Below are 25,586 nucleotides of genomic sequence, written 5' to 3'. Positions count from 1 at the left end.
CACAGTTTGAGTAGGGGCTACCAAATGAAGATTAGGAAGTAGGCCTTTAAAATTCAATAAAAAAAAACACAAAATCCTCGTTTTTATGAATGCAGATTTTACATTCAAAATGATCATAGAGACAGAGAAGGCCTAAATGTAGGGTAAACCCGTGTAGGGTAAATAAACGAACTACCCTCGAGGAGAAGTGGGTCTTTGCTCAGATAGAACAATTTGATTCGTGTAGCAATTTAATGCAGGCAACTTCCACATCGAAAACCGGAAATAAAGCAAAGAAAGAGCGTTTTATTCTGAAATGGAAACCGGATGTGGTGTGTATTATCCGATCTGTGGCTTCACAACAGTGGGGCTGGACCATGGGAAGAGGACTTCCCAACGGATTGGGAACTAGCTTTGAGTACTTTACGAAGACTCAGTGGCGCTGAAAGGGAAACAGCAACTATATGGATACTTTTTTTCTAACAACAGCAGAGCTCTTGACTTTGTCTTTCTCGAGCATTTGTAGCGCAGGCGGACCTGAAAACATTCTGTTGTTGTATCGCTTTTGTTTTCCCCTCTCTGAGTGATTTCCTGTCCTGGTGTGTGGGAAAGAAGATAGGAGAAAAGTTTCCTCCCTCTTGTTTGGTCTTCGACGCAGTCCAAAGTACAGGGAGATGGAAGTGAGTGTTTTAAAAAAGAAAGCTGGTTGTGTTTCATGAAGTTCACACGGATAAAATTGGATTACAGCAGCCGCCTCCCGTGGAAAAGATAACTCTGTGAATCGGTCCCACGCCATGAGTAACAAAGGAAACCGCTCAACTACTGGATAAGTTATTCAACAGCCAGCCAGCATACGCAGCATTTAAACACATTGGATTGAAGGAGTTGCCGAGAATGAACACCATTTCAGCATGGAAAGGGAATTAAAAGGGAGTCGTTTGCAAACAAAGGGCTCCTCTTTCTGTCTGACCGGGCAAAGGGAAAGCTTTGCGAGAAATGGAGGAGGACGGCTCTGTTGAGCCCAAACAAGATGCTGGAAAAATGTCTCTAGCCGGGTCTGGATTTAAGATATCTTTTAAATAGCAGAGCTGCTGAGCATCCACCGTAGGCTACAGTATCTGCCCCCTTTCGAGTATCAAAACATAATATTTCTCTGCCAATGCTGCAGCGGTTCTGTGGTCGCGTGTGAAAATGAGGGTGGATCTGTTGCAGTTGTTTGTGGTTTTGCTGCTCTGTGGCGGCGCAGGCTCGGCGGCATCATCTGATTGCAAATCATATGATGAACGCCCGAAAAGCGGTGGGAAAAGCCCGCAGTCCGACCGAAAGGTGGTGTGCAGCAACATGGAGCTCCATCAGGTGTTACCTCCGGACTCTTTCCCCAACAGGACAGTCACACTGTAAGTATAGCCTTCCATTCAGCAGCCTTATTTATCTATTTTACCTTGTTAAAATGCACCAGTTTTTTCCCCCCCACTGAACTTCAAATCATGTCCTCATTTGATCAGTTGTTATTCAGTTGAGTGTAAAACTTCTATTGCATTTATTGTCCAGTAATAAATAGTTTATTTGCGGTCACTACAGGGGTTAAAACTTTTTTTTTTTTTTAATCCTTAAGTCTAGTTTACTAAAACTGCAGTCTAGTTTCCCAAAAAAGAAAGAGAGGCTTTGAATTTCAATTCATGTGTGGTTTAATTTCAATCCTGCTAATCTTTTTTTGTTTTTTTTACAACAATATGCAAAAAAGACAAATAAAGACACATTTAGCCACACATAGTTGATTCTATAGCTTATGTGCTTCTTAACTTTCTTTAGTGTAAACTCTTCTGGGGGGGGGGGGGGGGGGGGTTAGTTAATAATCTATTAATTGTTAGATTTAACTTTAGGTCACTAACCAGCAATGTTTTGTTTAAAAAGGCTCAATTCTTAATGTTGGATAAGGAGTTTTGATTGAATGTCCTCCACAGCATCCAATCAGAATGCCACCTGTGTCACTGATACACTTTGTTCATCTTACTCAGTGTGATGAAACACACGCACACACCTGACTCTTAACCTATTTACCACCTCATTGATTGAGTTTATAAAATGTGCCTGTGGATTATTTTTTTTTACACCTTCTCTGTATATTACCGAATCATGAAATGATGTTTATTTCACAAGGCATTTTTTATTAAAGAGAAGTTGACAAAAAAGGATAAAAAAAAACAACAACAACAACAACAGCTGAACTAGAAAGAGGGACAGACATCCAGTGCACTTGTGCTTCTCTTATAGTGGGGAGAAATCTGAGAATACCAGGGCAGGGTGCAAGAGCAGAAAGCAAATAATAGACTCCAGGAAGGGCGAAGAAAAGGGAGAAGATTGTCTGTTAAGTGAAGAGGGTGTGCAGGTTTTAACCTGTTAACCACAAATCGCAATGCACGTTACTTTGAAGCCCTTCCAAAAGTTTGGCATTTTGAGATTTATAAATAATGACAAAAATAAGCGGACTATTCTCAGTGAGCGATACATCTGTAGCTTTATTTTCTAACAAAATGTCGCTGTTGATCCATTGAAATTTGTCGGAAAACTGTGGGAAAACATGCTTAGTGTCATGTTTGTGCAGGGATGTGGTACAGTTTTCAGTATTGGTTTATCTTCACAGTCTTCTTAATTGTTGACAACAGAAAACAGGTTTATGGTTCTTTTATCTGGAAATATCTCTTCAATCTAATCGGAATAACTTGCAAGTATTCTGTTATGGATTTAGCCGTGTGTCCCTTTCAGATATTCAGTATAGGCAGGTCTTGTTGGCCTTGATGTACTGCAAAGTAATTCATTAAGGCGTCCATGTTGTCCCTATGTTAGCTCTGTCATCTTATTCTGACAGTGATGGATTGGAGTTTGGAGCCAGGTTCCTTATGATTTAGCGTTCATCTTCAGAGACAGTGTGATGTGGAGGATGGCCTCTGGAGAACAAGACACATGTGATTAGAAAGCACAGAGACAGCAGTGCAACTCTCTGGAATGTCTTTCCTGTCGCCTCTTTTGTATTTGGACATTTGCTGTCATCCATCGGAGGAAAACAACAGAAGTTTTCAAGTAGAAATTGGTCTTTAAGACTTGACAACATTTTATGTTCACTACAACGGTTCAAACAAAACTGATCACCAAATATTTTAAGAATTGATTTAGGTGAAATGTCAATGGGAAGTCTTGGCTTTTCCACTGTTGGTTTGACAAAAGAAGCAACATTACTTTGGGCTCTGGGATATGTTGATGAGCATTTAACAACTTGTTTCTTAGAGCAAATTACCTTTTTATACTCCTAACCATTGGCCAAGCAAACTGTATAACAATCAAGTTGCAGCCCTGGTGGACTTCATGCTAGTTTCTGTGTGCTAATTTATGACCTGTGGAATTGCTGAGCCCCACTCGTTAGGTGAGGTGGTCCTGTTTTATGACTCTCCCAACTCCTTGTGGTGGGGTTGACCAGGGCCTGGGCACAGCTGGTCTGGTCCACTATGAACTTAAGTCGTTTCTACAAAACACTTTCTCACACTTGAGGATTGCCGGCCATTACTTCTACTTGTTGAGCCGAAGTAGATCCCTCCCTGTGTAGCGGCTGAATGGCATTTGAAAGCTCGCTCTGTAAATTCACTTGGGTGTAAAAAAAAAAAAAAAAAAAAAGATAGTAAATGCCATTAACTTTACCCCAAATGTCACACAGACGTTTTAAACTACTCCGTTTTAGGATCTCGCTTGGTGGAGTTATAGCCCCCATGTTATATGGACGTGTCCCAATTTGTGTGTTAACACGCCTTGTTGTGTGTTAATTAAAGGCCTCGCCAGAAACAGCAGTTAAAGCTAGGTGAGATTACAGCCCCATTCCATTCATCATCACCCCCTCCTCCTCCTTTTGTACTTTAGATTTCCTGCTTTGCCTTCCTCTTCAGGGGGCATGGATTCCAATGAATACAAATTTTAATCAGACTTCTCAGTTGAACAACCGCAAGACGATTTCCCCTCAACTTCTCTGAGGGCTACGTTGAACTAAATGGATAATTGGTTTTACTTCATGCCAGGATAATAACCCCTGATACTCTCAAGTGATTGTTCTTAATTCTACCTCGTCTTTATTTGAACCATTCCTGCCTGTTGAGCTAAACAGCCATCACTCTTCCTGACTTTAGTGTTTTCTGGTTTTGGTTTACTTGTGTAGGTTTTCAGGGCTGTTCTGCTCTAAATGCCTCTGAGTAGGAGGGGGGGAGGGGGGGGGGGGGGAATGGGCGATGCATTCCCCGCATTTGTGCTCTCCAAATGATACCGCATGCCAGAGTAATCCGAGAGGAAATGACACAAATGTGTTTGCAGCTGGCCTGTTCTCCCCCTGTCAGTGTAGTCCTCGGCTAAAACACGAGGGCTCGAATTGAACCTCGCATGGAAGGATAAATCAGGTTGTGTGAGAAGTCTATATGGGTGTGCACATGAGCGTTTGTGTCTGTGTTCCTGTGTACATACTTAGCCGACAGGAACAGCCCATATTTAACCCTTCGTGTACTCACCCAGCTCAAATTTCTCTCTTGGTCTTGTTTAGTGTAATCACAATCCATTCACAGGAACACCTGGGTTGGACAGAGCAAATACGCGCACCTGGTCGCAGCTCCCACAGAGCCGAGCAGAGCAGGATTAATGTGTGAAAGAAAGCAGGGTTTTCCTCCCTCGCTGCAGGAAAAGGCGAGCACAGTTTGATGACACGTTGGAGTGCCGTTAACTGTTGTGTTTCTCAGCAGTGTAAAGGTGAAGGCTACAGTTACATTCCCGTCTGGCACTTCACTTCCTAAAGGAGAAGGCCGTGGAAGTGATTCATCGGGGTTTTAAAATCTTCTACCACTGATCGCTGCAAAAGAAAAGACCCATTTTTAGTCTTGCATGTAAAAATCAAAACAAATATTTGACGTTTCATCAGATTTAGCTGAAAAAAACATGAACAACTCTGCATTTACAATCATGCAAAAAGTATTTTTTAACACTCCAGAAATTATTTGGACTATATATACAGTATTTTAGATTTTGAGATTGCAGAGGTTATACAGTTTAAGTCAGGCTTGCCTTATTTTGTAACAGTTTTTATTTGAGATTGATTTAGAAATGGTGAAACAGCGATCTTCTGCCGGCTAATATGAGCCTCTCCCTTCTGGGTTTTAACCACGTTTAGCGGTATGATGATGCAATCAACAGATGTAAAGTGTCTTGATGAAGTAAAAGTCGGACGAGTTAACTTTCTCCAGCAAAAAGAATGAGAATGTTCAACAACCTATATGCATTTTTATTCTATATTGATTTAAACCATATCTGCTAAGGTCATTTTATGTCAGCCCTTTCATTGTAAGCCCTTGATTTAATCATTATCTGGGGATGTTGCAAAAGATTCAGAGGTTAGCTTTCTTCTTCCCAAAGTTCTTACTATTAAACCTTTCATTGTAGATCGACTTAAAACAGACCATGTGTCCACCCACAGAAGGTCCTTTTTTTAAATCTTATTTTGAATAAAGACGCATTAGTTTGTAATGCACCGGTCTTAATGTCAATCATCTCATCCCTTTATACTCTTCAACATTAAAAGCCACTGTGCTATGCCGGGAGCCTTTGAAGTGCTTGTGTAACTAGACTACAGTTGCCTGCTGTCATGCATGTCCTGAGAGGATTTGTTCTTGTTGCTTTTCAGACGAGCTATTGGTCTAAAGGAACGCTCCCGTTATTCATCGCGGCTCTGCAGTGTTTGCAGAAGTAAGCACAATCCCAAAGGCGAGACACTGACAGCTGCAAATTTGAGTCTGTTCGCAGCCTTTTATTTCTCCCAGACCTGTTGAGCTCCGACTTTGCCAGGTTGCCGCGGGACTCATTTAATCCCAGACGATCATTCCAGTTTAGTGAGCAGACATGAGCTAAGGCTGTGCAATGCCTGTGCGACGTCTGTGTTAATTTTACTGCTCATCTCCTTTTAACCTGGTGTAGCATGGTGGATCATTTTTCTATTAGAGCAGAGGGCTATAAGTTGATTACTTTTCTGTAATGCCTCGGCTGTGGGATGTTGAAAGAGGATATTTCACAGTCTCCTTTGAGACTTCCAAGAGTGTAGAGGGAAGAAAAAAAAAGCTTGCCTGACAAGTGCCCTTTTTTAACTTGACTGAAAGTGAATACCTTTTAAAAGGACTTAATATTACTGATGTCCAACCAATATGCAATGTTCAAAACCAACACTGATATCGATTAAGGTGTGAAGAAATCATTTCTTGCAGCCGATATGGCTATTTCTCTTTTAGTTTCAACCAATTTATTTTACAACCCGCTGTCTGGTCAGCTGCTAAATGTGCTATTGACAGTGCTGACAGTATTGTAAACCTTGGCACTGTCTTCTTGACCAACTTGCCAAGACAATCTATCAAAATCGCTCCAAGTTTTTTTTTAAAGATAAGATCAAATAATACTGTATTGATCCCCAGAAGGTAAATCAGTCGTTGCAGTAAAAAATGGTCACATCTGAAAACATTCATTCATATAAATCAGTTTGAAGCCCGTATTTGCCCGAAAATATCAGCCAACGTATACATCTGTCGCTCTGCATATACCCCAGTTACCAAAAACCATGATATGATATCCCATTCCATTCAGACATTTTTGGAAACTTGGATCATTATTGGACAAAGCCATTTCTGGATGACCACTCAAGTCAGCAGCACCTCAGCCGTACCACAGCCAGACCATTTTCTTTTTCCACCTGAGCCGAGGCCCGACTTTCCATCTACGATATTCAGAGGAAGTCACTCTAGACGGGTTTTTTATGAGCTCAACTGCAGCCTGTAACCTATGTGAAAACTGGCTGACAAGTTCCAGCTCTCCACTCTTGGGAGTTCTCCGTCTAAAAAGCCTCCCAAGCATAAAGAAAGTGTTGAGAGAACATCAATTGGCTTTGTCCTTTCAAACTTTGTACCGTCTGTAAGGGGTAGTACGGAGTGGCTGGCAATTTTGAGTCCCTCATATGGATAGTATTCCTATACAGCCAGAGGCATGTGCTTCCAGAGTGTTCTAAAGCAAAATATAAATTGGGACTTTCCTCCATAGTGTCATCGTTACTCATGTTTAAATCTAGGCCAATGCGATTTATATTACTCCCTGATTCTTAGGAGAAATGCCGGTGTCAGACTCAGCTTTTTCATAAACGTCACTGAGATTTACAGCATTGGTATCAGGGGACAGGATGTGAGATTTTGTAGGATCCCCCCCCGAAGCTTGTTCCTGGCTTGAGCTAAAGCAGGTCTTATCTATGCATCAAGATAAGAGAGACTCCCCTCCCCGGTCGTTTGAGGCCTGGCCTGAAGAAATTCCACGGACAGTTCTTCAGCAGAGAGATGTCAGGCTGACAACCAGACAGACAGTTAGGAAGCAGACTGTCTGGGTACAGACATCCCAAGGGAGGGAGAGGTGGTTCAATTTGCGGCGATCTCCATGCAGAAATTCGAAGCATTTCTACTACTTTAGTCCTTGAAGACGACAGTGGCATTTCCTTCCTGCTCAACGAAGCGTGGTGAACATTACATTTCTTAGTTTATAATAAACCAAGGTCACACTGGTGTCATGAGGAAGAGGGAGGGACTAAGACAGGAGGGGTGGAAAGATGGTGAGGAAAGGACTCGTTACTCTAAGGAGGACGTTGTCACAGATTTATTTTGATGACCCGTGAAGTCACAATCCTAAAAATGTGTATTCATGCATCCGGACTAGGAGACCCAAGGCGTTTAGTTGTAAATTCATAATCTCTTCTGTAAACCACATTTTTAAACTTTTCATGAAGTTTAAGATCGTAAGCAACATCAAATAACTCAAGGATGAATTCTTGTGATCTGTAGGATGTTTTTGTTCACTTTCTGTGTTTTGTGGAATGAGTTCCACATTCCTAAATTCCCAGGAGCCTCATGGTAAATAAATCCCATTGGTATTCTGTTCTTTGAATGACACTTTTGTGAGCACAATCCTTGGAGTCCAGATGTCTCCGCCTATATCATCAGATCACGTGTTCAGGCAGTGATAAAACTCGCAGCCATGTACATCCCCGAGTTTTTTACATCTGCTATATCAGCACTCAGCGACCTGCATAACAAAGGCCGTGAAACACAGGGACTGTTTGTGTTCGCGCTCTCTCCATGCGGCAGAGAGCCAAGCTGCAAATCTCCGATGAGCCTGCACCGTCCAACCCTGTAATAAAACCAACCCTCAACACCCCATAATGACTCCAATCTGGCCCAGGGGTTGTGGGTGCCACTAGCATGTATGTCAGCCACCACATCCCCTCCTCACTGGCCAGAAACACATGCTTACCACAAGTCCCTGCTTGGGTTTGGTTTTCTGCTGGGAGTTAACAGTGCTAATGATTCGCCAGACCCTTCGAGACCAGTTTGGGAGAAAAAATGGGATCTCTCATGGGGTTGGCTAAAGAAAGCGGGGCCTTAATTTTCACCATGTTTCAACTTAACAACCTTGTGCAATGCAAGGGGGATAAAGTGGATAGTAAAATCTGGTTTATTACCCAGGGAGGAAGCAATCAGAGCTTCACACTTAGAATCGAAGTTATTTTCTCTCAAGCTCCTTTTTTATTCTTGTGCTGATAAAGTTTAAAACTATGAACAAGCAGAGTGGGATTTTCTGAGACGACTTCGCCAACTACCATGGTGCATGAAGAGTGTTGCTGGAGCTTTTTGACCTCTTCAAGCCTTTCAATCAACTTTATGGACAAATTAGACCCAGGCAATTGGGCCTGTGGCTTTCCTCAGGGACAGTTTAAACAATGACAGGATGTGAACGTATGTTTTTTAGCACAGAGGTCAGTTTCTTGTCCCTTCATTACAGCATTGTTTGCATGTGTTACATGCTTTGTCTGTTGATGACCCTTGTAGCTTAAATATTTTCACACTGGTTATTTATTCCATAACATTTTCCCTAATTGAATTCCCTTATTCCCTAACATTAGCATGATCCACAGAGGCTTACATTTTAAGCTCTGTCCACCAGTTAGTGTAGAAGTGAAGAAGCCGTCCAGTTGCCTTTGGATCGAGCTTCAAATGTACCATGACCTGAACGACTGAGAACCTACACAGTTCCCTAGAGGGCAATAACTAATCTGGCTAATTTGAGTTTGGAGGTGTGCTTGGATGCAAACTGTAACCACTGTAGCAATTGGAATAAGAAAAATGGGAATCAAAAAAACAGGATGACATGGATCAGTGTCACTGAATTATCTATTACAGAGTCTGTTTTGTTTCAAATTGATGGATCTGTACAGATTTATTTGTTGCATTGTATCACACTTGTAATCTCTCTTTACAGAACGCCTGACTTTTTCCAAGTTTCTTAAATCAAAACTATGTCTTTATGTTATTATGGCAAAAGAAATCTGCAGTTTCTATCACAGCTGAGAGACATCGCTGCTACACATCAGACTGTGATGAGTTTACTTCTTAACGCTCAACTGGTTTCACAGACAGATCACACTCGATCTCACTCTGGTAACTTCTCTCCAGCGCTCTGATGCTGCCAATTTAACATGAGAGAAAATGCTGCGCTCAAGTTCAAGTTGTTTTCCTTCTGATCTTCCCGTGGCAGCAGTAAACACTTCTGTGACTGGAAGCTAAGATTGGCAAGAGGACAAAGAGTGAGCATTATATCATTATCTGTCAACAAGTAGCAGCATGGCACCGTTCCACTTGTTGAAAAAGACACTGGCTGTTTCTTGAATTCACATTCAAGATTTAATTAGCGCACATTCCTCGCTGGTGTCCTGAGTGCTGCGGCTGGTTTTCTATATCTCTACTGCTTCTTATTTGGAACACATTCAATGAAGGCCAATATTAAATCTGAGTGACAATCATGCAAAATAACTCTGAATTAAAAGGGAGGAGCTATTGAAAATGATTTTAGTCTGTGCTTTGCATTGATTCATATTCTTTTCTCTGCAGAATTTTGAACAACAATAAGATTCAAGAACTCAGAAATGGATCCTTCTTTGGATTATCAGCTTTGGAAAAATTGTAAGTATTATTACTTTTTTTTTTCTTTAGTCATTTGCACGATCTATAATGTGTCTGCGTTGGAATTTATGCTTGACTTTCATCCTGTTTCCAGAATATTTGTAACTGAAACTTAACTTACAGGTTTAATTTGATAAGAGTTAATACCCTTATTAAACCAACAATAGCTTTTAAATAAGTGACTTTTTTCCGACGTGTAAAGCAGATATAAATGGGGCATATTTCCAAGAAAACACACGACATAAAGGTTGTGCGTCTGAAGTCAAATACCATGACAGTGTTTACTTTTTATCTCCCAGTGCATTAGCAGGAACCATCAATCACTCCACAAGTCAAAGCTGGGAGTTGCATTTTTTTGTAAAACACACATTGGCTTCATGCCAGTGGAACATCCAGGTCATAGAAAATGTAAAGGCATCCACACAGCACTTAACCTCAGACAAGAATATCAGTGTATGAAGGAGGACCGGAGATGGCACTAGAAAAAAAAGCTAATTATAGGTGGAGCCCTGAGGGTTTGTTGATGCATGCCTCGTAACATACAGCTGCCCGGGTATTCTGGGGATGGGGCCCACTTTAGAGGTGTAATATGTGGGGAACCTCATGGCTTTCCAAAGACGCAATAATACCAGTATATAACGCAGGCTGTAAAGTCTTCTTGGAGGAGAACATTGGCAGAGAAGTGAGATGTAAAAGAAATGAGATCCACTTGGTACTGACATTTATTGGTGTACATGTGTGTGTTGTGTTGTCTAAGTTTCCTGGGACAATACAGAGTTCATTTATGCCATGTGACTCTGACTTGAGTGACTGGAATGTCATCATCGGCGTTTCCTTCCTACAGAGATTTCAACAAAATGGCTCTTGGCCCGCACATATGGGCCCATTGGTGATTTATCGCTCTGGAATGGCTTCATGCAGATAAAATAACCAGACCATTAATGGCCCTGCTTTTACCCAAGGCTACGATAACACATGACTGAACTGATGTGGAATTCTAGGGGCATGTTTCCTGTATCATTCATCCTGCTCGGGTTAAGAAAGACAAGAAGTATAGAAGATTTAGAAGGCCACAGTGATCACATTTAGCACTGCAGTGTTTGTATATAAAAATGAAACTTGCTGTATATCAAAGTTGGTGCGCAAACATCATTACGTTAGGCATTCTTCTTGAACCCTTCTGATAACATTCACAACCATGATGACTACTAAAAATATCTATTGTTCATCCTTTGGTCTTAGCTTGTTGTGTAAAATCGTCTGTCACAACTTGTCTTAAGTGGACCCCCATTTGAAAATGAAGACATCTGTATGCCTGATTGTGTGTAGATCTGAAGTAGGAGTCCCTGTGGGCTGTTGAAATGGGTCAGATGTTATTTTTTCGAGCTCAGGCCTGCAGGATAAACAGTAAAAAAAAAAAAAAAAAAAGGCTTTGATCTTCCTCCACCAAGAAAGGCTTTAAGGCCCTTTATGTGCTTTGTCTGTGAATGGCCAGTCGATGTGGTTGTAAACTCTCTTCTCCCTGTCGTTGCATCAATCCACAGGCGAGTTTACCTCCAAAAGTAGCTCCCATTGTGCCCCACAGACCCGCCCACCTCCTGTCCACCCTCAACCAGTGAAGCGAGATTGCTACACGGCTTGCTTGCTTTTGTCATTGTAATGAGGCCAAGCCAAGGCCAGAGGTGTCAGGAGTATGATTCCCAAACACTATCTGCATGCTGAAGCCTCTCCCTCTCTCACAACACCTCCCCCTCCTCCCTTCAGTCACACTCCCCTTTTCTCCTCAAACTCTCGGAGCCACTTTGAATGCACTCTCCATCTTGCTCCCCCCCCTCCCCCCCCTTCTCTTTCCTCCCACCTTCAGTTTTTTTTCCCCCACAAAGAAACTCTCCTTCATTTGGACTGCCTGCATGCAGTGGTGAAGTCTGAGACAGCAGCTGGCTGTGAGTTGCCAGAGAGAAAGAGGGAGAGAATCGATTACGCCTATCCGGCACTCTGCGTGAAATTGCAAAGTAACTGTGGAGACCGCTGTGTTTTGTCAGGGCCAAAGGTGCCCCTGCTTGGAAATAAGCCACACAGAATCCCCCATTATCACTCTCCTCATAGAAATAGGAGCCAGGCTAGGCGGGCGTCACATGCTAATTCCTGACTAAATCCACTGCTGTGGAGGAATGCTTATTGTGGAAAACAGAGGCAGGATAACGGCTGCAGTGTGCAGTGGATTCTCAGGAATGATTGTCTATTCATGAATTGTGCAATACAAGCATGCAAAGAAGTTAAGCACTATAATAAAGAACGTTTTGAATGGATGTTGCTTGAACCAAATGCATCTTTGAAGGCAGAACACTGCTGACAAGGTTAAAAGCTAGACTAATAGAAAATGAGAAGTTGAAGTCATGAGCATTAACATGCACCATTGATACATTTACAACAGACAGTAATTACATCACTACGGCCTTTCCTGGTCTGATATTTAAAAAGCTTGTTTTAGCTGCGGTCAGCTAATCTTTGAAACATTGACATGACTTTATGACTGACATGGAAGAACAAACAAATCGTGCTACAGTTAAACTGTTTTTATTTTATTTTAAGCGTGACTATACTTCTGCAAATATGAAACAAGAACTTAACATTATATACTAAGTTTAACTGGAGCCATATTTGTAGTTTTCTACTTGTATAATTCTTTCTCTGGAATTTTTTTTTATTTTCCTGTTTTTTTTTTTTTTTTTAAATCTGTAGTCAGGTAAAAATGAGTCTAGGGAGCGATCATAGGAAATGGCAAGTGTGGAAATGACAAAACTGTCCAAAGCCCAACCGCTTCCTGGACATATAGGACAAATGTGAGTTAGTATTTACAGATGGTCCACAGTTAACCTTGTTAAGCTGAAGATTATACAAATGAGAAGAATATCTTTGTATGGGTCCCCAAGGAGTCAGCAATCATTCAGTCCAACTGAAGGTATAAAACTTTAAATTCCGTCAGACACTGAGTTTTACTCCTCAGAGGGATTGCCAGTGGAAACCTTCCACCAACAAACACAGCAAAAGCACACTGTGGGAGAATGTAGGAGTTTGTCATATTATTTCAAATAAAACATTCAAGCCCCTGAAAATGGCTGCAGCTGCAAAACCACTAATATGGGTTGAGGCCAGTTCAAGAACAGTTCTAGATCACACAAACTCGGCCAGTTATTTCCATCAGAGCACGTAAAAAGAGAAAAACTGTTTTTTTTTTCTGTTTTTTTTTCTCGGCAAATAGATGTAAAAGGTGCCAGGTCATGTGTGGTGGTGGTGGTGAGGGGTTTCTGGAATCTGTAGTGCAGTTATGCAGGGCTGAGCACGGACTGCTTCCCTCTGACTTTGAAGAATTTACCCAGAATCAGAGAACTACCGTGTTGTCATGAGTAGTGGTGGATGCTTTGGACAGGTTTCCCAAATGGATAGCTAAACTTTAAAAACTATTATAATAAACAACAAGTCTTCTTTAGAATCACTTAAAGGTCCAATATGTAAGATATATTTTAAATGGCCTTACTAAATCATCAAAGGAAACATGCTGTGTTGAAGTGCTGGCTTCTCTGACAACAACAAGGCAGCAGCCAGTATGTCCTCCTCCTAAGTTTCAGTTCCAGTGTGGAATGGTTTGTTTTTGTTTTGTCCAGAAATGGGAGGCGGCTTTTGGAAGGTTTTTGATCCACACAGGACTTGAACCTGGGTCGTATTGCCAAAAGTCCGGCACGCTTTGGCTCATCCATCGTCTCTGACCGCCACACCAAACAGACTTTCTACATTCTCGTGAATAAAACCCAAAGAGCAGTTTCTCTTGAGTGCCAAATGTTGCAGCAGCTGGATGAGCATGACGTTTGGCGTGTCTGATGTAAACACTGAAGGGACCTTTTTTTTTTTTTGGTCAGTATTTGGAGCCTTGGGATTGAGAATGGGCCAATCAGCAGTACAAATAGTGAGATGTTTCTAGTATTCCATCTCATTTTGAGGCTGTAACATCTGGCTAGTGAGTCACATTGAAGCACTTTTTCTGGTCTCTGTCCCAATGGCCGATAGGGTTCATCCTCCTCTCCTTCAATTACAGCAGCTCCAAAGCAAACTTCAAAATAAATTCTCTTCAACAACATGTTAATTAATGGACTCATCATGGCAGTTTGGGTTTGCAATATTTGCTGGCCTGCAGTGTTAGTTTGATTTCTTTGTCCTGCCTTGTCATTACTCTGTCGACAACCCTGCACAGATAGTCTACAAGCTCACATCAAAAAGCTCCAACAAGCAAAATATTTTTTTTGTCTCTTGACTTATCTATGACCACCTACCTGCCCACCTTCAGATGACAGGTCCACCACATCAAACAGGCAGGGTTACCCAGAGGCCCTTTGTGTGGGCTCAGGTGCTGACTACAGAGCATTTGCTGTAATGAATGACTGTGCAGTGCCAGCGCAGGTGAGCACCACAGGAATTCTGTGATGGCGAGCCTTTGAACTTGAGTCGAGATGAGCGGTGAGTGCATCTGTGTGTGAGAGGTGGAGAGGAGATCTGATGGGGTCGGGTTGTCAGGGACAGCACCTGCTCTGATTGGGTGGAAAAAAAAAGAAATGCATGTACGTGCAGGATGAGCAATCAGTAACCATATTATTAAGAGTGGAAGTGGAATTATATCATGTTCAAAGGATGGTAATCCAAGGCTTTCATTGTTAAATGCTTGCATGCAGAAATGTCCATTTGAAAAACCCAGTGATTGAAGTGGTTTCAATGCATTTTCTACAACATCAACAACAACAACAACAACCATTTTAGAAACAAAACACATTCTCTTGTTCAGACCAACACAATGAAATCTGTCTTTAATATCCTGTCTCTGTTATGTGACTCAGATTCCTAACAAACAATCAAAAGTAAGGAGGAACATAAAAAAAGCAAAGTCAGTAGCCATCAGTTTATACCGAAAGTACTGAGTACCTCAAAATATTTACAGTACCTCCATTCCACCAGCCTCTGGCCTTTTGTGTTCAAATCAAATTTTCACTTTTTTATTCTTTTGATTGTTAGGTAGGTAGTACGCACTTTGATAGGGGCCTTTGTGATCATTTTGTTTTTGAAGTTCATATCTGTTAACAGAAAAGATATGTGTATTCAATAGAGAGGAACGGGGTGCTTGTTTACGTGTTGGTTTGTGTTTTTAGATTTTACTTTGTGGCTTTTTATGCTTTTATTGTAGAGTAAGGACAGATAGAGACGGGAAACAGGGAGAGTGAGGGTGAGGAATGACATGCGGGAAAGAAGCCACATGTTTTGAACCCGGCCCGCTCGCTATGAGGACTACAGCCTCTGTACATGGGCTGTGTGAACTACCCACTAGAGCACCGGTGCACTTGTTATATATTTCATATTTCAAAACTGAGGTTTTGCTTGCTTGTCTTATGTGTGTGATTTTTCTTTGTGTGGTTTAAAAAAAATATTTTTTTTATAAAAGGATCGATCATAACTCTCAAAACCCGGTCTGCTGTGCAACAAATGCTACAAAGCAAAAATGTTATATATGCCATTGAGCAATAGTGTTTCTGTCATTTTTAAATATCAGTGCATCTACAGATGAGTCCCTTGATTAACATTCTACACATACTTTGTTTTCATGAAGAAATAATGAAGAAAGAGAATATTCACAATCACAGCTGTAAAGCAGAATAAAGAAAAGTGTTCCCATGTTTGTTTTCAAATCTTAATTTGTCTCTAGTTCTCTCCTCAATCACTTATGACAGACTTTCACTGCTCCTGACCTAAAACTCTCTCCCTCTTTCCCCTCAGGGACCTGCGGAGTAACATGATCAGTCGTATTGAACCAGATGCTTTCCTCGGATTGCCAGCTCTCAAAAGACTGTGAGTAGTTTTGGAGCTTCTGCTTCTCTTTTTATGTGTTTTCTGCCAGCGTGTGTGTGTGTGTGTGTATGTGTGTGTGTGTGTGTACTCTTCACTGACACACTTTTCCCCCTTTGGGGCTCCAGAGATGGTGTCCCTTTTTCATCAATGCAAAGCAAACTCTTAATTGTAGGTTTTTTTTTAAAAGGCTCTTTGGAGTGTTGCTTCGATTCTTTTCCATGTGGGTTATGGAGACTTTGAGTGGAGCGACGCCTCATGCTCAGTGTGTCTTCTGTGTAACTTCAGATTGTGGTTAAAGCAATTTTTCCTTTTGGAATTTAAATTGTGAGTTCTTCTCGTTTTCTCAAATATGCCAGAGTTCTAAAAGTTTCGACACTTTCCTGCCTTCAACGGTTACCCTGGTTATAAATATTGTGTCTAAAGCAGCTGTTGCTTTGTGTCTATCTATGCACTATACTATGCGTGTTCTAGCAGGTCTTAGAGTGTATCCAGTGTCCATAAGGGAGCGCACGGTCAAGCAGCAGTCTATTTCTATGGCCTTGTTTTTTCTGGCTCACTGCCAGAGACCACTGCAGACAGTATGAGGCCTTATATTCTCTCACACACTTGGGGGGGAAAAAGGGAGGTGGTATATAAACGTCTGTGTGTTGAATATGGATATCATGTGAGGATAATTTGGCAGAGTTGACTCAGATTAAGCCTAAATTTGGGGTCATTCCAGGGAAAGGTCAGAAACGTAACATTGTGTTTAGTTTTGGTTTTCAGTGTGTGTGTGTGTGTCTGAGAGAGAGAGAGAGAGAGAGAGAGAGAGAGAGAGGGAGCAAGAACACGGCGGGAATTGGAATCACCCGACAACACCCAGACGCTGCCAACACAAACTTGAGCTTGGCTGCTGCGGAGCAATAAGAGCGAGACAGGAAGGCAGTCAGCTCCCTGGAACCAGGCCCTTAATCCCCCCTCCCCTCCCCACACTCAGATAAATGTATACCTGCCTGTATAGCCTCTGCATATTCAAATCATGACATCACACACGCAGCCTCTTCAGAAGGAGTGATCTGAAACCTCACATGGATCACTATTTTCCAGAGTGCAGTCAGCTTGTGCCTAAAGGTAGCGGAGTTTAATTAGCCCCACCACCCGCCTCGGTTAATATCAAAGGGTGGTTGTCGCTCACTGGACTGTGAAAGGGGGGGGGGGGGGGGGGGGGAATGAGCGACAGAAAAGAGAAGAAGAAGAGCAAGAGAGAGAGAGAGGCCATGAGGCCGTGCTGGACCCTGGGAATGTAAACACAGAAGCCGTACATCAAGGGTTGGCATCAACGTCTGATCTTCCACGCCAAACTTTCCCACCCAGCTAGATTAGGTTGGTGGGCCTGCAGCAGAATTTGGCACATTTTATTTGATTTACTTTGTAACTATTTTTGAATTACTTGAGCAGGTCCCCGGTTTACAAATGCATTGCAAATGTTGAATTGTTTTATACTGATGTGCAACACAACACAACAACAAAACTATGACGGCAGCCTCATACATTCAAGACTTAAACAACTTGAAGTGTCCTCGGCTGCCCTGATGATCAGCTGGCAAAAATGCGCTGTGATGCAGTAAGTTGTGGTGCTCTCTCCACGGTGCACTTGTCCAATTTGACCAGAAGATTCAGCTGCAGACTGGCTCTCCTCCCCTCTGTGGTTCCGTCTGTATACTCAGTAAGACTCCTTTCATGTCAAGTAGCAGGACCTTTAAACCTTAAGTGTCTAAGTTATCACAGAGCAGTAACAGGAACATGTCGAGAAAAGTTTGGGAATATAAGATTAGGATGTTGTTTTTATGAAGCAGTTTCTGGTTTTCTTACAGTCTTTTCTTCTACATGTGTATGATACTAACAGAAATGTTTGAGATGAGAAACAACTTGACGTTAAACCAAAGCTCCGGTTTTCCTCTTCTCGTTTTCAGTAGCTAACATCTAGCAGAGCCATCTCATTTGCTAACCCTCCGCTCAGTTCAGCCGCCGCACACTCTGTCATAAACAGGCATAAACATGTGTGTCCTCATGGCGACCTAACTTTAAGCTAAGACACAAGATGGAGAAGAATGTAAAAAAAAACCCTGTGACTGTGGAGCATGAAACTGACTGATCATGCGCGATCTATCTGTCTAACCAGCGTTGAAAATCAAGATCGAGTTACTTCATTAAGCTCGTCTGTCAACCGTGAATCCATCTTTTTCACGTCTTGACGAGGTGTTGGACAATTCTCTTCCACGTTGTCTTCATTGAAGTGGAAACAGTTTACACTTCAGGTGTCATTTCTGCCACATGTGAGGTTTCAAATATTCTTTGATTTTCAACTTCACTGTCCAAACAGAAACGCTAAACTTGAATCAAAACACACACACTGTCGAGGGGAGAGCTGATGGACTGGCGGTTATGTCGCGAGCCCCATGTGCAGAGGCTGTGGGTTTCGAATCCCACCTCGGCCTTTTGCTGTATGTCCTCCCCCACTCTCTCCTCGCGACATTTCCTTTAGCTGTCCTATCTAATACAGGCAAAAAGAAGACAAAATAAGTTAAACACTCTCTCTTCTCTATTTTACATGCAAGAACTACAAATGCTGAATATAGCCAATTATATGTAGCTCAATGTTCATCTATGTTCTAAAAACAAAATAGATCCCCTGCCTACAAAATGTATCGACTGATCTTTTGTATGTGTCTTCCAGTAAATATTTTGCCTTATTAGTTTTTCGTTGTCAAACTTTTGAATATTCAGTCCATCCTGAGATACCACCACCTTTAGTCAAAGCAATGCAGAGGGGAAAAATGCATTTTCCTTATTCATCAATTCCCAAAACCACTGTCCTCAAACCGTTTAAACCAGGTCCGACTGGCGTGCGAAGACCTCTCAACTTGAACCCTCTTCACAGGCTAACATCTGATCTAGAAACAGTCGTCCGCTCCCTCTTGTCTGGGTTTAGAGTTAGCTGCTAGGAGCCTCGGGTAAAGAGGTTCAATGTTGCTTTCCACTTCAGTGGAAAGACATCAAATCTCCTTTGCTTTACCTTAAACTATTTTTTTTTTTACACTTTAGGTTACTTAAAAAAGTCCATAAACCAAACTTCAATCAGTTGGCTGTCTCTGGTCTCAAGCCTCTTCCCTCTGCATTCCTCCAACAGCTGAACAGTCGCTGCTCAGGAGCTTAATCAGATCAGACTATTTTCTGCATCTGCTCATCTTATCATCGGCAGGAACTGAAGCAGTGCACGGAAACAGTCCATACGTCTGTTAATGTGCTACATGCCATTAGTTGGAAGTAGCATTTGAGACGATGAGTATGTAAAAGCAGTTGGTGATTATTTATAGTATTATTTATGTATTACTTGCTAAGTGAAACAATATTCAACATCTTGTCTCCTAACATTTGCTGCTGCTGTAGCTCCAGTATTTGAATCCTGGCAATAAGGTTTGATAAAAGTTTGCCTCTAGCTGTCTGTGGGGGGGGACCCCTCCTTCCTTCCTTCCACTCCTTCTCGACTCTCTTATCCTCCCCCCGACGCACAATGCCCGCGCAAATTGGCAAGCCCACAAAAGGCGGCTTTTTCTTCTTCTTCCGAGTGGAACTAATAACCTCGCACTGTAAATTCCCCCAGCTGGTACCTAAAGAAGCAACACCAATAATTACAGAAACGCTGGGATGTTAGAATATGCCCGACAGTCATTTTCCAGGTATCACTTTGTGTGTCTGAATGGCGTTCCTCAAGCACTCCGGGATGTAGTTCAGCTGCTGCGCTGAGGTAATGATCTGCCTCTTCTCTCTCCCAGGCTCTTGTTTCCTTCACTTTGCACGTTTCAGTGATTAGATCATTGGCAGAGGAGGAGTATGTCTAACAGCTATTGAGAAGGTGATGTCATTTTGGACCCTGGTTGTTTTAAATGTTGTATCTCAGGGAAATTATAGACACTATTTGACAACTTCTTAAAGCTATTGGGGTTAAGCATTCAGCTGTTTTAAAGCTATGTCATTGGGCAAGAGGTACGCCCTGGGCTGATCATTTTTTAAATTGGGTGATTCATTTATTCAGTTTCTTTTGACTCAGCAGAGCATTTTGGGCACCTTTCAGCTCCTTGTATTTTGGCGCCACGGCCTCGTGATTCTTGTGTTCAGATGCACCTGCGATCAGCAAAAACACTGATAAACCCACTGAATGCATTGTACACTGAACTCCAGACATACAGATTTAACTACCAGAATTTAGCGACTTGAGATCAGATGTTCTTTCTAGGGGTTGGTGGAGGCCAAAACAGCTGGAAGTGAAGGAGAATATTGCACTTGAATTCACCAGGGGGCCGAGTTAACCCTTAAAGAGAGTCCTGACGTGATTACATGTTTAATTTTGTTCTACTGCACCCAAGTGGCCAAAAACAAAACTAAAACGCAACAACAATTGACTGGATTAAGAACCAAGTGGCAACCTCCTGTGTTGAAACATGAAGCCAATGAGGAAGTGCAAAGTCCTGCAGATCTGACAGAATCCTGTCAAGGGTCCACTTGAGGCTGGCTCCAGGAACACCGGAAGTCACACACCACGACCATTTATTGTCCTCATAGGCACACACTGTATGGGGGTGAATTTTTTTTACATAACATCCCTTTTGATTTTATGAACGATTCATGTTATCCATAGTTAGGCGCGTAGCTGACATGATTGACAGGTGGGCGTGTTACTGTGTAACTGTTTGTCATGAGGCTTAAAACCCGCCTCCAGCTCTCAGCCTGTCGTTAGGTTCACTGAAAGTTAGGGTGAGACAGCATTTCCAGCATGGCGGCTTCCACCGATGAGCCTCTTGAGCTCCTTGCTGTAACGTCACTCAGGCTTCGTCCATGGATATTTACAGTCTAATCTATATTAAGAACTTCAACTGAATTGTTGATTTGATTACATTTATAGCCCCAGGCAGAAAGACATTTTTATTTCTTCTAATGACCATCTCTTTTTTCCACTTTTTTTTTGATTAAGTTATTGGTATTACATTTGTCTCAGCTAATGTACAAGAAAGGAGGTTAAACATCTCAGGTTCTTTCAGCTGATTAGATTCTGGAGGTTTTGTGAAGTAACATTTAGATAAATACAACTATTTCCCATGAATACAGGCCATTATTCATAACCATTTGGAATCATATATAATGTAAGTTGAGTTTAAATCTCTGAGTGTAAAGAATATTTTTACTCGTTGGGGGTCTGGAGATCTAAGCCACAGTGTCAGAGAGCATGGTGAACTAAAGTTTGCCTGCAGTGTGTCCTCTTAGCAGCTGTCTCTAAATGTTTGCACATTGGATGTTATTCATAGAGTAAAGATCAGTCTTTCTATGGAGCATCCTGGACTCGTCTCATATTCCTGCTGAAAGGCGTCAGGAGTCTCAGACACTTCCATCTGATGTTTGCCAGAGACATCATGTCGGGTCACATCCAGAGGAAAAAAAAAACACACACTTTTAGACGTGTTTGACATCAATCATAGATGATGAATCATCTGCCAGAGCGTTACAGTGCCTTTGATGAGTGGTTGCCCCCCCGGGGGCCCACACAGGGACATTATCTGAAAATCACCTTGAAAGTTGTTAACCTGTCGGAGGATTTTCAGGCTATTTGCTGAAACATGTCTCTGCTGAACTTGGCTTTTTTTGACGCTGTATCTCGGGCTTCAAACATTTATTCCTGATCATTTTTCATTTTCACGATACCATCACATGTTCAGGACTTTAAAACATGCCCACACAGCTTGAATGCAGCTGTCTATGTGATTCTCTTACATACACGTGTCATGTTGTGTCATTTGAAAGTACTAAACTTATTGTTCTGTTTTCTACAGAGACTTGTCCAATAACAGCATCGGCTGCCTCAATGTAGACATCTTCAAAGGCCTCACAAGTCTGACCAGACTGTAAGTCATACATGTTTTATGATTACATGTAAATGTGCCATAAAAAAGTCAATCATGTATGATCATTATTGAAACTGTTTTCTTGTTATTTATCTCCAGAAACCTTTCAGGGAACATGTTCTCGTCATTGGCACAGGGGACCTTTGACAGCTTGTTGTCTCTGAAGTCGTTGTAAGTATGATGAAGCACTGAAATCACACGCAGTCATCATCAATTATGTGTGACTGCGACGTTTGCATCTAAATACAAAGACTATTTTTGCAGTCAAAAGCTGCTTTGACAAATGTAGCTACAGTAAAACCCTTCTCACACATACAGAAGTCTCCTGAAAAACTCCGGAGATTTGGCCACCCGGAGGTTCTTTAGGCTATGTGTGAACGCAAACAGCCGCATTTTTTGTCTGAACGCGGCAGCATATACTTCGGAGATTTCAACTCGAGCCAATAGAAAGAGAATGACGTTTATATAGTGACTGCCTAAAGTGTCTGCACGCGACCACTATGATCTCTGTGCACGGAATTAAACGGCTGCATTCTGTTTTCTGTTCATCAGTATGTTGTTCTCCTCTCTTTTGTGGATGTTGTCATTCCATTGGACTACACATAGCATTGATATAAAGACAGATTGGCGTTGTGTAGGGGACTCTGTTGCTACGGCCGCTACTTCCGCTTTGTTTATTTACGTCACGTCTTACCTCAGGAAATCCCCCGCCCCCCCTCCCCTCTGACAGGGAAAGTCCCCCGCTGTGAGGAGCATATGTGAACGGCTGGGTCGGGAGAATCTCCGGAGAAGTCCTCCTGTAATTATCTGGATATTATCCGGAGTGCATATGTGAAAACGTCTTAAGAAAGGGCAGCAAGCGTTGCTGATTATTTTTGACACTAGGCAACTTGCTGTCTGTCTCTTAACTTGAGACTTTGCATTTCCCCACCACTTAACCCCTCGCTTCACGTGTCGCTGTATGCGTTCGTGTTCATCCACAGGGAGTTTCAGACGCCTTTCCTGCTGTGTGACTGCAACCTTCTGTGGCTGCTGCGTTGGATCAAAGAGAGAAACATCTCCGTCAAGAACACCAAGTGCTCCTTCCCGCAGTCTCTCCAGGGGCAGCTCGTTACCTCCTTCAGGCCGGAGCTCCTCACCTGTGGTAGAGACACACACACACACACACACACACACACACACACACACACACACACACACACACACACACACCTAGATTCAACAAAACATAAACCCTAAAATATTATTTATTTGAGCACTCTGAATCATTCTTCATTTCGGTGACACTATCAGAAGTGTAATTTGTCCAGTCTCAGACATCTTGGCAGGTTCAAATAAGTCTTGTTGAGTTGCGACACCGATTGTTGTGTCAAAATAGAACACTGTGTCTTTAATTTCTCTGTTTTTTTGGTGTCAGTGAGGCTGCTGGTGTTAGGGAGCAGGGGTTTGTGCAACGACATGGGAGATAAGGAGAAAAGGCTGCCCAGGCCGGAGCCGCCTTTGTTTGTACTTGCTCACGTCTTATCAGTTTGGCACTCATCACAGTGAGGGATTATGAAGCACGTGGCGCAGATCTACAGGAACCATGGCCTGACGTGAATGACAAATTGCACTAATGCTAGTTTTTAAAGGCAGCTCTAAGTGTCCACGCGTGTGTCCCCAAAAAGTGGCAATATTGAAAGAAAAACACCTTCAAACATGGAGAGAACAAAGTGCAAAACCACTTCCTGTTTTAATCGAAAAAAGAGAAGTACTTTTGCATTATCTTGTTTAAGGTGATATAATATAAAAATTTAAAGTAGCCTGAGCACGACTGCTCAACCTTTAGAATCTGTAGGTATGACAGGTTATGAAGGAATATGCAGCATCCTTACTCCCCCCCCCCATGTGACGCCCCTGTATGTGACACGAAGATTATTTTTAAATGACACCCAATGAGCAGCATTACTAATGTCAGCACTGTACAGTAAGACCACATAAATTGAAGAGATCAAAGACTTAACTGAATCCTTTTTTTTTTTCATCTCTGAGGAATGACTCTCCTCTCTTGTTTCCTCAGATGCTCCTCTCGAGCTGCCTTCCTTCCAGCTGACTCCGTCCCAGCGTCAGGTGGTCTTTCAGGGGGACAGCCTGCCGTTCCAGTGTCAGGCCTCCTTCGTGGCCGAGGACATGCAGGTGCTCTGGTACCAGAATGGCCGCATGGTCAAGACGGACGCAGCACAAGGCATCTTCATTGAGAAGCGCATGGTGCAGAACTGCTCTCTGATTGCTAGGTAAGATCTCAACATGTCTGTATTCTTGTTCTCAACGGGCCAGTGTTTGCGCCAAAATATCTGAATTTTCACCGATTCTTCCGTCGTCTTTCCCTGTTAGTGCTTTGACCATCTCCAACATTCAGCCTGGTTTCACTGGGAACTGGGAGTGCAGAGTCTGGACGAGCAGGGGCAACACCACCAGGACCGTCCACATTGTGGTGTTGGAGAGCTCTGCCAAGTATTGTGCACCTGAACGCGTCTCCAACAACAAGGGAGAGTTTAGGTTTGTTTGCACACAGAGCCACACATTCAGACTAGACAACCTAAGATTCTTGTCCTACATTTTGTTAGGCTTGAGTCTAAATTGTCTAAAAGACAAGAATTTCATAACTCACCTGTTAACACTTCACAGATAGTGATATCTGTTTGAATCAGTTCATCTGAGCTGTAAATGTCAAGCACTGTAGCTCCCCCTTGTGGTTAAAAAATACCATTATTTCATGAGTATGGCCTCCATCCTTCCTGACTCTTGTTGTGACACACATCACAAGGGGAATGGCTCAGAAAAGGAAGCAGCTGGTGATGAGGAATGTTATTTTTTTTAATTTCTTTAAGATTTTTTAAGATTGTATTTTTGGGCGTTTTGTGCCTTTTATTGGAGAGATAGGACAGAGTTGGAAATCAGGGAGAAAGAGGGGGAATGACATGTGGGAAAGGAGCCACAGGTCGGATTTTAACCTGGGCCGCCGCCCGCTTGGAGGACTGCAGCCTCCCCATTGATGAGGAATGTTAAACACTGTGTTTTTATTTGACCCCCCCCCCCCCCCCCCCCCCCTTCAGGTGGCCACGCACCCTAGCAGGGATCAGAGCCTACCTCCCCTGCAGCAGACTGACATCCAGTGCGGGATCCTACTCGGGCAGCTCAGGTGACGAGTATCGGGCGTGGCGCTACTGTGACCGAAACGGGCTGTGGGCAGAGGACGACTACTCGCGCTGCCAGTTCCAAAAGGATGTGACTAGATTCTTACACGTCATATACCAGGTCTGTATCATCCTAGTTTCCTTTTATCTTTCAATGTTTTATTTTGTAATGACCATTTCAAATCGGACACATTCTATAAACTTTCTCTTTGTATCTTTCTAATAGATGCCTCTGAATGAGACTAATGTAGTAGCCCAAGCTAGACGTCTGCTGGTCTGCACAAATGATGCTGCCAACTTCTCCGACAAAATGGACATCATCTTCGTGGCTGAAATGATCGAGAAGATCGGCAAGTTTGTCGACAAGTTTAAAGATGTAAGTACTTTATGTGCTGCACTTGAAATAATTAAACATCTCTGTAAAGTTTTTTTAAAAAGCTAACGTTCACAGCAGATGCAGCAAGTTGTGTATCACCCCTTTTGAAGGACAAATAGATGGATGCTCGACAGCTGTTTGTTGTCATGTTGTTTAATGAGGAAGG

At 42.4% G+C, this 25,586-nt stretch overlaps 1 protein-coding gene across 2 annotated transcripts in view; it reads left to right on the top strand.

Moving 5' to 3' along the window:
• Window positions 1-469: 469 nt before the first annotated feature.
• Window positions 470-25,586, top strand: part of adgra3 (adhesion G protein-coupled receptor A3) — a 40,255-nt gene continuing 15,138 nt past the window's right edge. For both annotated transcript variants that reach the window (XR_009666779.1, XM_061031314.1), the window contains exons 1-10: window positions 470-1,376; window positions 9,972-10,043; window positions 15,861-15,932; window positions 21,797-21,868; window positions 21,968-22,039; window positions 22,852-23,012; window positions 23,928-24,141; window positions 24,242-24,406; window positions 24,964-25,165; window positions 25,271-25,420. Coding sequence is in view for 1 of the 2 variants with exons in the window: in XM_061031314.1 (XP_060887297.1) it covers window positions 1,171-1,376; window positions 9,972-10,043; window positions 15,861-15,932; window positions 21,797-21,868; window positions 21,968-22,039; window positions 22,852-23,012; window positions 23,928-24,141; window positions 24,242-24,406; window positions 24,964-25,165; window positions 25,271-25,420 (1,386 nt within the window). In the remaining variant the exon portion in view is untranslated. The remainder of the gene's footprint in view (window positions 1,377-9,971; window positions 10,044-15,860; window positions 15,933-21,796; window positions 21,869-21,967; window positions 22,040-22,851; window positions 23,013-23,927; window positions 24,142-24,241; window positions 24,407-24,963; window positions 25,166-25,270; window positions 25,421-25,586) is intronic.

Source organism: Labrus mixtus, chromosome 23, assembly GCF_963584025.1.
Source record: "Labrus mixtus chromosome 23, fLabMix1.1, whole genome shotgun sequence".
Taxonomy (NCBI): domain Eukaryota; kingdom Metazoa; phylum Chordata; class Actinopteri; order Labriformes; family Labridae; genus Labrus; species Labrus mixtus.
The sequence above is the reverse complement of the archived record's forward strand: the minus strand, read 5'-3'. Positions and strand labels throughout refer to the sequence as shown.